The 12,337-nt window shown below is 40.4% G+C and overlaps 1 protein-coding gene across 2 annotated transcripts; it reads right to left on the minus strand.

Annotated features, from left to right (window-relative positions):
- Positions 1–312: 312 nt before the first annotated feature.
- ube2g1a (ubiquitin-conjugating enzyme E2G 1a) lies at positions 313–10,277 on the minus strand. Of its 2 annotated transcripts, XR_013936894.1 has the most exons (7): positions 10,104–10,277; positions 6,568–6,670; positions 6,323–6,420; positions 5,354–5,532; positions 4,999–5,118; positions 535–3,668; positions 313–442 (listed from the first exon to the last, which is right to left on the minus strand). XR_013936894.1 is itself a non-coding variant. In XM_080508200.1 (6 exons), the coding sequence occupies exons 1-5, from the start codon at positions 10,147–10,149 to the stop codon at positions 5,032–5,034; spliced, it is 513 nt and encodes a 170-aa protein (XP_080364326.1). In that variant the 5' UTR covers positions 10,150–10,277; the 3' UTR covers positions 313–3,668; positions 4,999–5,031. The 2 variants fall into 2 exon arrangements, 1 of the variants encoding a protein (XP_080364326.1); XM_080508200.1 differs by having other exon boundaries at positions 313–3,668.
- Positions 10,278–12,337: the final 2,060 nt, after the last annotated feature.

Genomic DNA, 12,337 nt, shown 5'->3' on the forward strand with positions numbered 1-12,337 from the left:
TGTTTTAGCCTGAGGAGATTTCACACGGTGAATCTTACTTAATTTATTTACATTTTTATAAAAATAACCCAATAAATATTTCAAATAAAAAAAGCTGCTTTTAATGAGTGATTTTCCACAGAAGTAAAGGTAGATGATGTAGAATTGAAATCCAGCAAAGAGTGGTTTTCTTACAGGTAAAAATCATTACATTGATATATTATTACAGTGTGCAGCTGCTCCAAGCCAACACCATCCTGTCACATAAACAATGTACACATAACAGTATGATCGATGGAACTGAGATCAACTGGCATTAAATCAATGCAAAGCTTGCCAACACATTTTTATTAAAGTTCTTGTGGGCACACACACGTTCCGATACTATTCATGAGTCCTCCTCTCCAAGGCAATGGTAGTAGCTGGTCTTGTCATCCAAACAGTGCCGACCGATTGGTCCCATCTCAAAATGTGCACAAATGACCAAGGTACTTCATCCTTCTCACATCATTGGTGAAGCTCACATTCTGGAGGATGAACACGTCGTCCACTAACCACTGAGCCTCTGTGTTGCTGCTGAGACTTTTGTTTTTTCCACAAAGATGGTAGGAACAGCCCCTGCAAGCACACAGCACCTTGAACCCACAGTGTTGACCCAGGACTGTCGATGTATTTTCCCATCCTTTGAAACCAGGTTGAACCGATCCATACCCAGACTGCCATCCATCACGAACCTACGGGTTGAAATGAAGAAAACAATAAATACTGCAGTGAAATCGTCACCGTGACACTTTGCGGTGCTAGACTGGCATTGGAGCTGATCTTAGAGTGTGCAGTTTGTAAAGCTAAGCATCTTCTTAAGAGTAATTTAAACAGATGTTGGTACATTACTGCAACAGTAATAGTAATTATATTTGTAATTGTGTTCCAGTTGCAGTTTTGGGAAAAAAATAAAACCAGTTTGATCTATAGGTTTGGAATCAAAGCTATCTAAAGCCAGCCATCACCTTAAAGAAAGGAAATTGTTTTCCAAACAAGTTTAGAATTTTAAATCGGGCGACATAAGTACAGGAAAAGGTGTGTGTTTGGTTGATTTCAGTGTTAAGCAGGCTATAAAACAAAATAAAAACACGAGGAAAAAAGTTTATGCAAATACAAAGATTAATGTAAAAATCATGGAATTGCTCTTGAAAGATTTTTTTGTTGTTATTTTTGATGGAATTGGTGACCAAAAGAAAAAATGTGCGATGTGAATATTGCGTGAAGCAGATTGACGGGAGACCAGATGTGACATTCAATGTCTGCTGGGTGCAGTTATACAAATTGTGCTACTTTCAAGAAAAGACATCCATAAGTGAGCGGTACTCAATAAAAATGCATACCCCGGATTAAAGTATTGGACAGTAAAAATAAGGTTGTATAACTTTCCCCCCCACCCCTTTAATGATAAGGTTTAAACTCAATTAAAACTTCTTGTGCGTGTTGATTTTAAATTAGTCTTCAATGGTTTTGGTGATGCACATTGACGGGAAATGTGTTTTGTATCAGTTTTGTGACTTCAACACCACATCCATCAGAAACTACTAATTTAACTCATTATCCAAACACGAAGAAAGTCAACTTGCTACTTGGCAATGTTGAAAATGTTAAAAGAATAAAAATCTGTTGATAGAAATTCCTCAATCGACACTGAATTAAATACACAAAGAAATATTGAAAAAAAAAAGTCAGATTTTAGAAGAACTCACTACAGGTGATAGGTTTCATAACATGAAAAATATACATCAGTATTTTGTTTTTGTACATGAGGCAAAACTATAATAGTTCAGTGAGCAGAGTAATCTTGAGAATGTGGACGTGTGGAAGAGAGCGGCAAAAACAAAGGAAACTGGCAAACTTCAGTCTCGCTTCCACTGCGCAGAATGTGCTGGTATGTTTCGGTTCGGGTTTTAATGCATGCCCACTCCAAAAGTTGCGGATGGTACCGAATCAAACCGTACCGAAATGATTTTTCGCCACCCTTCCGCTGGGGTACACAAAGAGGAGCAAAACGCAGTCGTCTGCAGATTGGTCAGTGAATTAAGTCACTCCTGTAATATTTAAATATCTCATCCACCGTATGAATCCTCTGTTGCTGTTTACATACTGTGCTTCGTTAAACTTTTTTTTATTGTGGCCTCAGAGATGCAACTTGGTCCCGAGAGAGTGGAATTTTTTCCGTGCCTGCACACACCGGCTGGCCCTGGTCCTATGGCTCGGGAGAGGATGCGAGGCGGCGCCTGGGCCAGAGCCCCTGGTCTCAGTCGCCACTTGTTAGCAAAACAGGCAGTGCAAAGCAGAGTATGTAAACAACAGAGGATTCATAGGTATTTAAAACAGGCTGGATGGTCGGGCATCCATTGCCGTCTCCCCCCCCCCCCAAGCAGCCGGCCAGGTCGGAGCTCACGTTCCCCCAACTGAAAATACTGTTGCGTAATGACATCACATATCTTCGGCGCTCACAATCCCGCCTACATTTTAACGGTGCTCTCTGCAGTGGAAAGGTGCAGCAGGTTTGGGTCTGGGTACACTTTGCCGTAGCGTCCAGTCACATTCTGTGCAGTGGAATCGAGGCGACACTATACGCACAAACATTCGCCAACGAAATCCCAAAAACATTCAGCAAGAAAACAACCCAAAATCAGATAAAGCATGCATAACAATTCCTACTGTGAGCAACACAGAGGAGAGGTGCTGCTTAACGAATATCGGGGAAGGACCTCAAACTATCAGGATATCAAAAATTAACATCTTTATATGTCCTACTAGGCAAGTTATTGCTACACCAAATTGTTAGCAATGCTGTAACTAGAGAGGAACCCTGGTGTAATGGCTAATAAATAAATCTGTACTGGTGGGACACAAGTTCTCCGTCGTTTGTCAACATTTTAAACACTTGCTAATGCGGGGTGAAGTGGCCAAGCATTTTATTAGGAGGCACTTTTGAAAAAAGGATCAAACAAAATTTAGCATGCACAAAAATTAAGGGGTACGTTCGTTTTCGTTCTCACGTCAACCGAGCGTGATGGTAAGACTACTAACTGATAAAGACACAAATCATTCACAAGTGATGCCAGGTTCTGGGGGTGTTTAGGAACCCGGGGGAGGAGCTGGGCATTTCAATATGGCGGTATTCCTCGGTGGAGTGGTGATCGCTTGGCTTGAATCCGGCAAAGCTCTTCGTGGGGGAGGTTCCTCCAAACAGCACTGTGATTCTTCATTTAAGACCTCCTGTGAAAACAAGCTAAAGAGAACTAATTCATGCTGGAGTTGAGAGGAGGAGAATGGACAAAAATAAACTTGTCCAAACCAGCGCTATTCATTGAGTCTAATGTCTTGGTGGATGGAAGGGGAGCATATATATTATCCGGTTTAGTCTGTGCTATGTACATGTCTTTACAATATCTTCCTGAATATTGAAGCAGTTCATAGAGTGGAAAAATGTTTCATCGTCTTCTGGGTTTTTGTTGTCTTTTTTTTTTTTTTTACTTTTGGAGTTGGCACTTGCTTGGCAATTTTCTGTCAGCCATGGCAGCCACTTAGATGTTCGACTGTGGCCGGTCTGTTAGCGCTACAGAGTCAGAGGACAAGCCTGGCGACAGGGTGGAAGAGTGCAGGAGACAGTGCCATGTTGATTTTCAATTGGAGACCTGTGGGAAGAAAGAACATTCAGTTAGGAACCGGCAGTCAGAAGTAAATTACACTTCCTTTTTTTAAATCCGATTTCTGGGTGATCACTTGTGGATTAGATTATTGATGTTGTGTACAGTTACCTGATTTTACTCTCCATGCCACAGTGCTTACAACCAGCCGGTACTAAGTTAGTGCATATTTCAGCTTACAGTGTCGCCACAGTGGGTCGTATGATCTGCATATGTGCGATTTGGCGCAAAGTTCATATGCTTCTGGGCATTAGGGTTGAGGGCCTTGCGCACCCATAGCACTGACCCTGTGACAAGGAGGTCACAATTCGGGAAGTGGATCATCCGGGGATGGCCACCATATTTGTTTAGAGGAAAAGAAAAGCTCTCGGCTCTCTCATCTCTCGGGAAAAAAATAAATTCTTTTAGTTTTTTGTTAAGTTGTGCATTTATGAGTGTTCAGCATATACCATTAGGAATGTAGACCTGAAGTTTTTCCATAGTTCCTAAAGGAGCCTGAACTTCAGAAGTTTTATCCGTCGGGGAAAAAAATAGGGGAGGCTGGCTGTAGTTGGATGCCATTTTCTCCAGGTAATGAAAAATAAACCTTGGAGCACTGCACTGGTTGGTTTGTTATCCCCCGAATAAATATGTACGGCTTTCTGAATAGTAGGGCAGCAAAGGGCACAGGCACCCACCGACCTCCTTTCATTTTTGGAAAAGTTTTTGTAAATAAAAGCACATCAACGATTTTGCATCTTAAGTCATCGTGTGTACGCCGTCGATGAACCCCGTTTTTGTAACGGACATAAACCACCCTCGCTCACCTTGCATTAGCTTCAAAGCCATGTTGTCATGGTGAGTTTATTTTTATACCTTCCTACATTTATGTATGCCTGTTTTTGCTTTAATCAACTGAATGAAAATGTTTCTGTGTATATAAAAATCACTCATGCTGTAAACGTATCCTAAACTAACGGTGTATTTTTGTTGTGGCTGTGAATCGATACTATATCGTAATTTGGCAGGCTGGATAATTGGTTTTGCTTTGCAATTGTACAGTATCCTAGAGATACGTTTGTGTTACTGTATTTGCTGAAGGAGACATGATAAACAGCTGTAACATCACCTCTCCCTACATCTTTGACAAACACTATAAGCTGTATAATGAAGGTTTTATCCAAAAGTGTGTTTAATGATTCTAAGCAAGGCATACCAAATAAACACATTTACATTCAAGCTTGACTTTCAGCAGTGATGCAGCTTTTTTTATTATTTTTTGAAAGAAGTTAGAGATGACTGGTGATGTGTGACGAGAGTGACAGTGCAGAATACTTGCCCTGAAAACATGAAGCATGGTCGTCGCTAAATATCACTCAAACGCAGTTTCTTGGCTTTTTCGTACACAGCGAGCGACTTTCCTTTTGAATGCCCCATGTCTGTCCTCCCTCCACTCTTTCTGCAGACAAAAACATAAAATCTCAGTTATTTCATTAAAACTCCCAAATGCATTGTTTTTACTTATTAACAGCAATTTTACATTTTGCAGGGCCCCCTTACTCACTTTTCCCTCTTCTCACACTAAACAATATGAACACTTTCCCTATGTTTTTTAAGATATATTAGCAATTAGTTACGATTTAGAGTAAAAAAAGGAGACTGATTCTGTATTTCTAAAAAATTCGTCAACTTACTGCTGCGTCCACATTGGCTGGTGAGTCACCGTTGGGATCTGCCAGCATTGAGATAACACTAATCATTATAGTTTCCACTGTGTGGATAGGCAGCCAGCGCTCCTCTGGCTTCTCATAGCCGTACTTGTCCTCTCCAGGCTCGTGCAAAATAGAAATACATACATCTCCGTTCTTGTCAACTGGGGAAGAAAAACCAAAAGAGAAACACGTGAAAATTTCTTCATGAAACAGAAAACTCCTCCACTATTTACGCAGCACAACAGATGTTATCGTTGCTTTCAGACCCCGATGACCAATCACAAACTGGAGATCGTTTACAGAAAGTATCAATAAAACGATATTCAGTAAAGATTCTTGTGCTGGTCCTTTAAGCTCACTCAGCAGCCTGTCAAAGGACCTGGCACATGCCTCAGTCTGGGAAGTTCAATTCTTTTATTTATGTAAAAATCAGTCTTTAAAAGAAAGCTGCTATATGACATCAAATTCAGACATTTTGACAAAGATGTGCAAAAACCAAACAGGACTTTTTTTAAATAAGCTCTAATTTAATGGCAGCTAGATGAATCAACCCTTCTTATGAACCACCAAACCTGTAACACCGAGTTTGTTTTGGTTACGTCAACAGCAACTCTCAACATCAATAAGAGGTTAAAGTCTTAACTCAATAATTTGTAAGGATCATTGTTGAGAGATTTTGTTGGCTATTGACACTTGCCACCAAAAACATATTTACTTAGATGTTTCTTTAAGTTGTGAAAATGAAAATAAAGTAGCACACATGGGATGAGGCTAAAAAGCTAATGAACATGTAACTCCTGCATAGTAGTAATACTTGTTTTACATTTCAAAAATTTCCAGAGTGAAGCTCAAAAGATGCATTTTGTGAATGCTAAATGCTACAAAGCTTAATACTTAAATTCCCTTCTACAAATAAAAGAATTATTTACAGTGAGCAACATGTGCACCTACCGTTTGGGTGCCAAATTTCTGTGATAAATTTCATTTTAGGAGGCCTGAGAGGGTAATCTTTGGGAAATGTCAGGTGAGCTTTGAACACACCACCTTCACTGTGAATAGAAAAAGAATGGGACATTTTTTTTTATAAATAAATGCGCAAGTTACAAAACAAAATCAAACAGAAGCCCCATGAGATGCACAAGTGAGCAACACATCTCCAAGCAAGTACTTTGTACACAAAAGCAAGCAAGACTTACTACAGTGTGTCAGGAGGCCCGATGATGAGGACTTCCCATCTGTAGAGATCATTATCCTCGATCAGGCCTGCTGAGAAGCCCTCCACTGGGTTTTTGTTCAGCTCTAAGACGAAAAACAACCAGCAAAGTCAGACGGCTCACATCTTCGTACCTCCACTGTGATAACGGGAGTCATTTTGTGCTTCTGTGATCCCTGCTGAGAAAACAACATAACCCTTGTCTCAAGAGGCCACGCTCGGGGGCGGCGAGGCCGAGTGAGAGAGGGCATGTCAGTGAAACCAGAAGACCTTCAGAGATCAGTCACTGGATCAAACTGCATTTCTCCACTGCTCTCAAACTGCTGCTTCAATACAGACCAACGAGCCTCATTGTAAATATTTATACAATCACAACCACTTGAATATTTCAGACCAGCAAGGAAAAATACTTTTAACTGGATAATGTGAGCCCATGTGGAATGAAGACTAATAAATAAATCTGATTCTGTCATTCAAAAGACAGGATTTTTTTTTTTTAATTTCTCCTACAAATGTCAAAACATACACAAAGTACAGATGCATATAAAAATCTTTGACTATGTATATATGCAGTTATGCAAATGCATACATAAATAAAACCCTTATAAATAAACCAAAATAAATAAATAAATACATCTGAATGTACTTATACCCAAACTAAATCGATCTACACCCAATGCGCACAAACCTAAAAATGACTTGTTTCTCCCTTGTCCTGCTGAGCAGCATGGATTGATGACACCTATAACACACATCTACTTTGATTTATCTGAAAAGTTTTGTTATTAATACCTTAATAATAGTGCATTACAGACTGACACACTTTAGAAAATGAAGGGTGAAAAAACATCTGCATAAAGGCTAGAAATAATCTAATTTTAAAGCACTTAAAAGACACATTCTATAATTTAACAACATGTTTAAAATACCTCATACCTCCTGACATCTACAAGAAATGTCTCGTCACTGTAAATGTACCATAATGAGCAGAAATTCATGGGTATGTGATGTAAATACAGAGGGCATTAACATACGAATGCCCACATGTCATGCAAGATTTGGAAATTGGTATTTAGGAAACATTTTGAACTGTCTTTATGCTGTAATTACCAGTCTGAATATATGTTGCGTTCCATGTAATTAAATAGTACTTGTACTTAGGAGTTTTGCATGGCTATGTTGATGCTTATCAAAATGAAATTCGAAACATTGGCAAACATCGTCTTTATCTTATGAACCATTGTGAACCCTCAGGTCCTTTGGCACCAGCCTTTTAATCATTTCCACTGTAAATACAAGAACCTCCGGAGAGGCCGCTTTCCAGTATCACAGCCTGCCGGGGAAACTGAGGGCTGCAGGGAATGTTCATGTTACTAAAAGCAGGCTCAGGGCCTTCATTTTTAACAAGGATTCTAACTAATGTCCTTCTTTACCTGTTGTGGAATTTTTAGTTTTACATAATTTTTAGCGTTGCTTTTAATTCTTCATAACACACTGTTTGAGAAGCACAGGTTCTTTGTTATATTCTGTAACGATGAGTTCCTTTTTCTCTGAGGATAAATTATTTGGGTTTACACAGTCTTTGGGTGTTTGGTGGACTGGTGCCGCTTCAGCTGGAAGATTCGCTTATATTCAGCAATTTTTTTCAACAACAAAAGACGCATTCAGCTCTATTTTGGTGCATTGCTTCAATGAAGCCATATTCCTCACTAGCCACACTTTTTTTCCCTTTTATAAGGATCCATCTTCCTCTGAGGACAAACAGAGACAGACAACCACTCACACTCACACCGAGAGGCAATTAAGTTTCGCCAAATAACCCCTCATACATGTTTCTGGACTGTGGGAGGAAAGCCATGCACATACAAGGAGAACATGTAAACTCCAAGCAGAAAGGCCCAACCAGTGTTTGAACCCATGAGCTTCTTGCTCCTCCACTATACGGGATGGTAATTTAGTTTAGATATTAAAAAAAAAAATAAAAAAACAATACACTGGTAATTTAATGCTAAAACCTTTGGCATACATTAACTAAAAGCTGACTTATCTATTTTTAAGACAAAGAAAATGTGTCATACCCCTGAAAATCAAGGACATTATGACCCCTGTAGGGGTGGGACCCCCCCTTGTTAGGAATCACTGCTGTGAAGCACATGCTATATAATTAATGTTTCATTGATTGAAAGCCACAATATGTATTCTGAGTGCACTATGCATTATTTCCAAGTCATTGGGCATGTCTTTATGAATCCCCTGAGACACTTTCAACAGAGCTGCTTCTTTGGATTCTTGGTTATTATCAGCAACAATAATATATGTAGACAGACAATACAGTGTGTTTCAATGTCACCAATTCTAAACAATAGGTTTTATTGTAATTTAAAATGCTATAAAAGCGAAACAAAGGAAATCTGGACTGATTGCTGGCTTTAGAATTATTATGATAATATTGTTACACGTATCTGTGAGATATAAGGCTTTAGAAAAGAGCTGAATTCCTGATTTGTAAAGGGAGCCAGGTTCATCAGGGTCCATGGAGAGTCTGACACAGTTACAAAGGAGCAGAGCACACTGTGTACTGACAGTTTGCACAGGGACTTTTTCATCTCAATTAAACCCTGAAAACCAAAGCAGTGGCTCCACAAACCCAAAAACAATAACAGGGCGTGGGTGCGACTCGGAGTGACTAATATTAGGACGGCTAAATTTGTTTCGCGGCTGGCCCTGCAGAAAATAGCGAATTGAGGTAATGCGAGATTAACGTTAGCCTCGTCAGCTCGTGGAGGCTAACAACAGTGACAGCGGGGTTGCGGATTAACTCGCGTCCGTGTTAAGCGGTGACCGACGTCCTTTAACGTTAGTCGATGCTGCCAGTAACGGCAGACGTTAAAATAAGACGCAGAAAAGGCACGGCACTTTGAAACTTAATTGCAAACGCGGTTGAACGGCGTTCGCCAGAACAGCTATGGTTTTCTGTCGAGTTTTTAAAATATCTGTTCCTCGCAGCAACGACGATGGACGCAAAAGAACGTCGGTCATCAGTTAACAAGGGATAACCAGTCAATCCGAAACACCGCTAACGTTAGCCTGCGTAGCGATGTCAACAATCCATAAACATTTGTCAGAATTGCGTGAATCACAACACGGATAAACGTGATTTTCAAATGCGAGAAATACGACTCCCGATGCGGGTTAAAATGCATATAAACATATCGCTCGGCTCGGAGGGAGCTCCATCCGGAAAGTCGTTGGGACTTTCAACTGCAATCATCCCGCAGCATCGGAGCACAAAAACAAACAAGCAGCTCTCCAGACAAACCGACGACGTTTAACTGTCAGTTGAGAACGGGGCTTAACTATTCTCCTGGCGGTGTCAGCCACGCACTCTTCGTGTCAGAGGACTTTAATGGTCATGTAAAAGGTTGGAGACGAACAGTTTGCGCCAGCCCTGCTGTGGAAATCACAACATAAGCCTTTAGCTCGGCTCCCCGCATCGCTTCAACATCAATGTTTCATTACCTGCGAGCTGTCTCCTGAGTAACAGCGCCGACTGAGGTTCTGTCATGGCTCAGCGAGTGTAATTCAGCTATGTTTGATGGTGTTATTTCGAGGTAACAGCGTTAATTTTCACGATCACTGAAGAGTCCTCCGTCGCTTCTATTCGCCGCTCAGCATTTTCCTCATTATTCTTCTTCGTCGCCTTCTTCTGCTGTAGCTGTTGTTGCCGTTTTACTCTTCTTCGCTGACGAGTAAGTGCAGCAGGCGTCATTGACATTGATATATTACTGCCATCACGTGGCCATTCTGTTAATTACAGCCTTGTAATTTCGAGAAGAAAAGAGAAGAAAGGATTAAAGCAGCGTTGAACGTGTCGCGTGTGGAGATATTAGTGGTGAAAAAGGTTTGAGCGCTTGTAAAAGAGGAATTTGTGGTTGTGTACAGTGAATTTGTAGTTGTGTAGTATGTCGTTGCAACTTACGGGACGTCGACTGAGAATGTTACCTAAATAGTGGACAGATGTGGCAATCTTTTAAAGGTTAAATTAAGTCTCTTGGTATTAAAATATATGAAGAATTTAACATAGGTTGTTTTTTGGTTTTTTTTATATAAGAAGAAAATAATTTAGGGTTAATGTTTGACCCCAGAATCATATCTTTAGATTGTGGAAAGCAAGCCAAAGAAAACATGCAGGCACAGGGAGAACATGCAAATCCTGCAAGGCCTCGGCCTGGAATCAGATCCTCCTTCTGTAAGGTAATACTACTAACCTCTGCAGCAGAGAAACGAGTAGTATTGCTACTGGTTTTGTTTTTGAGCTACTATCACTTGTGACAGTATCAGTGCATATGTTTAACTATGTGATAAATGTCATGTTTAACAGTGCATCACCACCTCCCACTCCTACATTCAAGCTGGAGTCATGAAATCTTCTCACACACCAAGCAGCTTACTGATTGTTCTCACCTTGTTTTTTTCTAAGAACGAGAGAGGAAGTTGGTTTTGTTGCTGACAGCCACCATCACGCCACCAGCAGTCTTCAGCGGTGGTCTCTGACCTGAACGGTTCATATCTGATAGCAGGACATGTGGCCTCCCTTCATTGATTTATTGGTAAGGTTTACTCTAAGATAGAAGCAATTATTCTACATTGTGCAGATCCGCACATGACACAGTCCACTCTCAAGATCAAACCACCTTCTGTAGTTTGTGGTTTTAATAATGCAGGGAAAATAAAGATTAAAGTCCATTTATTTTGATTCACAAAAGGTGACACCCTTGTGAGAAAAGTGAAACATTGCACTATTTTAATCATCTGTTCTTCTGTTAGATAAAAAATAGTGATACAGAATCAGAGATGATGAAGCACAGCTGGTTGGACCGGATGATCTGTTTGTGCCTGTCGGTTGTGTGCACATGTGAAAAGCTGATAGAACAGACTTTTTGTGCTGCGTTTGACAAACAAACAAATGTAAAAACCACCCCCCCCAAAAAAAAAAAACCAAGAGGACAAGCTGAAAGTGAAGATGACATTTGTCTTGTCTGCGGTATTGCATCACAGTTGAAGACTGTGTGAGAACATATGACTTGTCAGTGAGTGGGCTGGTCCCTCCGCTAACTTAATATATCAGTCATGTTGAAACTGAGGCTTCTGTGCACTTCTTCCTGCTTCCTCTGATACACGCTAAGAGTCTGCACCGGCACATCTGCACGTATGGAATGAGCTGAGTGACAAGGTACTGCCGGCACAAATGTAAGTAACATTTAGATCAATTTCTATTCTATTTAACGGATTGGAGCGTCATCATTAACTTACATGGGAACATAACACAAGTGTGTGGGTGATAGTGCTTTATTGCAGCTATGGCTTTAATAGACTGACTCTGCTGCACAATGTTGTTAAGAGGAAAAATGTCATGCACAAAAGGCTCCCTGTTGTCTCTGCACGGACTCTCTAGCCGGGAATAAGAGTATATAGTCCTTTCTGGGAATGCAGTCTTACAGCCTTTACATGCACAGACGAAATGTCACGCTTGAAACAATATTTAAATTGTATGTTAATTGTGCTTTCATGTCTAGTCTTTCATGCTCATCTTGTACTTCATGTATCTACTGCGCATTCTGCCTCATCCACGTCAAAGTCTGAGTGTCTTTTCACACCAACATTGTTTTTAATGCTTGTAAAACAGATCATTTGATCTCAAGCAACTGCCCCGTGAACTAAAGGTCAAATTTGTCGCTTGTAAAGAAAAGAAG

This window comes from Blennius ocellaris (assembly GCF_963422515.1).
Source record: "Blennius ocellaris genome assembly, chromosome: 14".
In the NCBI taxonomy this organism is placed as follows: domain Eukaryota; kingdom Metazoa; phylum Chordata; class Actinopteri; order Blenniiformes; family Blenniidae; genus Blennius; species Blennius ocellaris.

Excerpts from the sequence above, each read along its gene's own strand:
- ube2g1a (XM_080508200.1), bottom strand. The coding sequence starts at position 10,149 with ATGACAGAACCTCAGTCGGCGCTGTTACTCAGGAGACAGCTCGCAG. Across the intron at positions 6,671-10,103 it reads ACTCAGGAGACAGCTCGCAG|AGCTGAACAAAAACCCAGTG; the intron begins GTAATGAAACAT and ends TTTTCGTCTTAG. Across the intron at positions 5,119-5,353 it reads CAGCCAATGTGGACGCAGCA|AAAGAGTGGAGGGAGGACAG; the intron begins GTAAGTTGACGA and ends TTTTGTCTGCAG.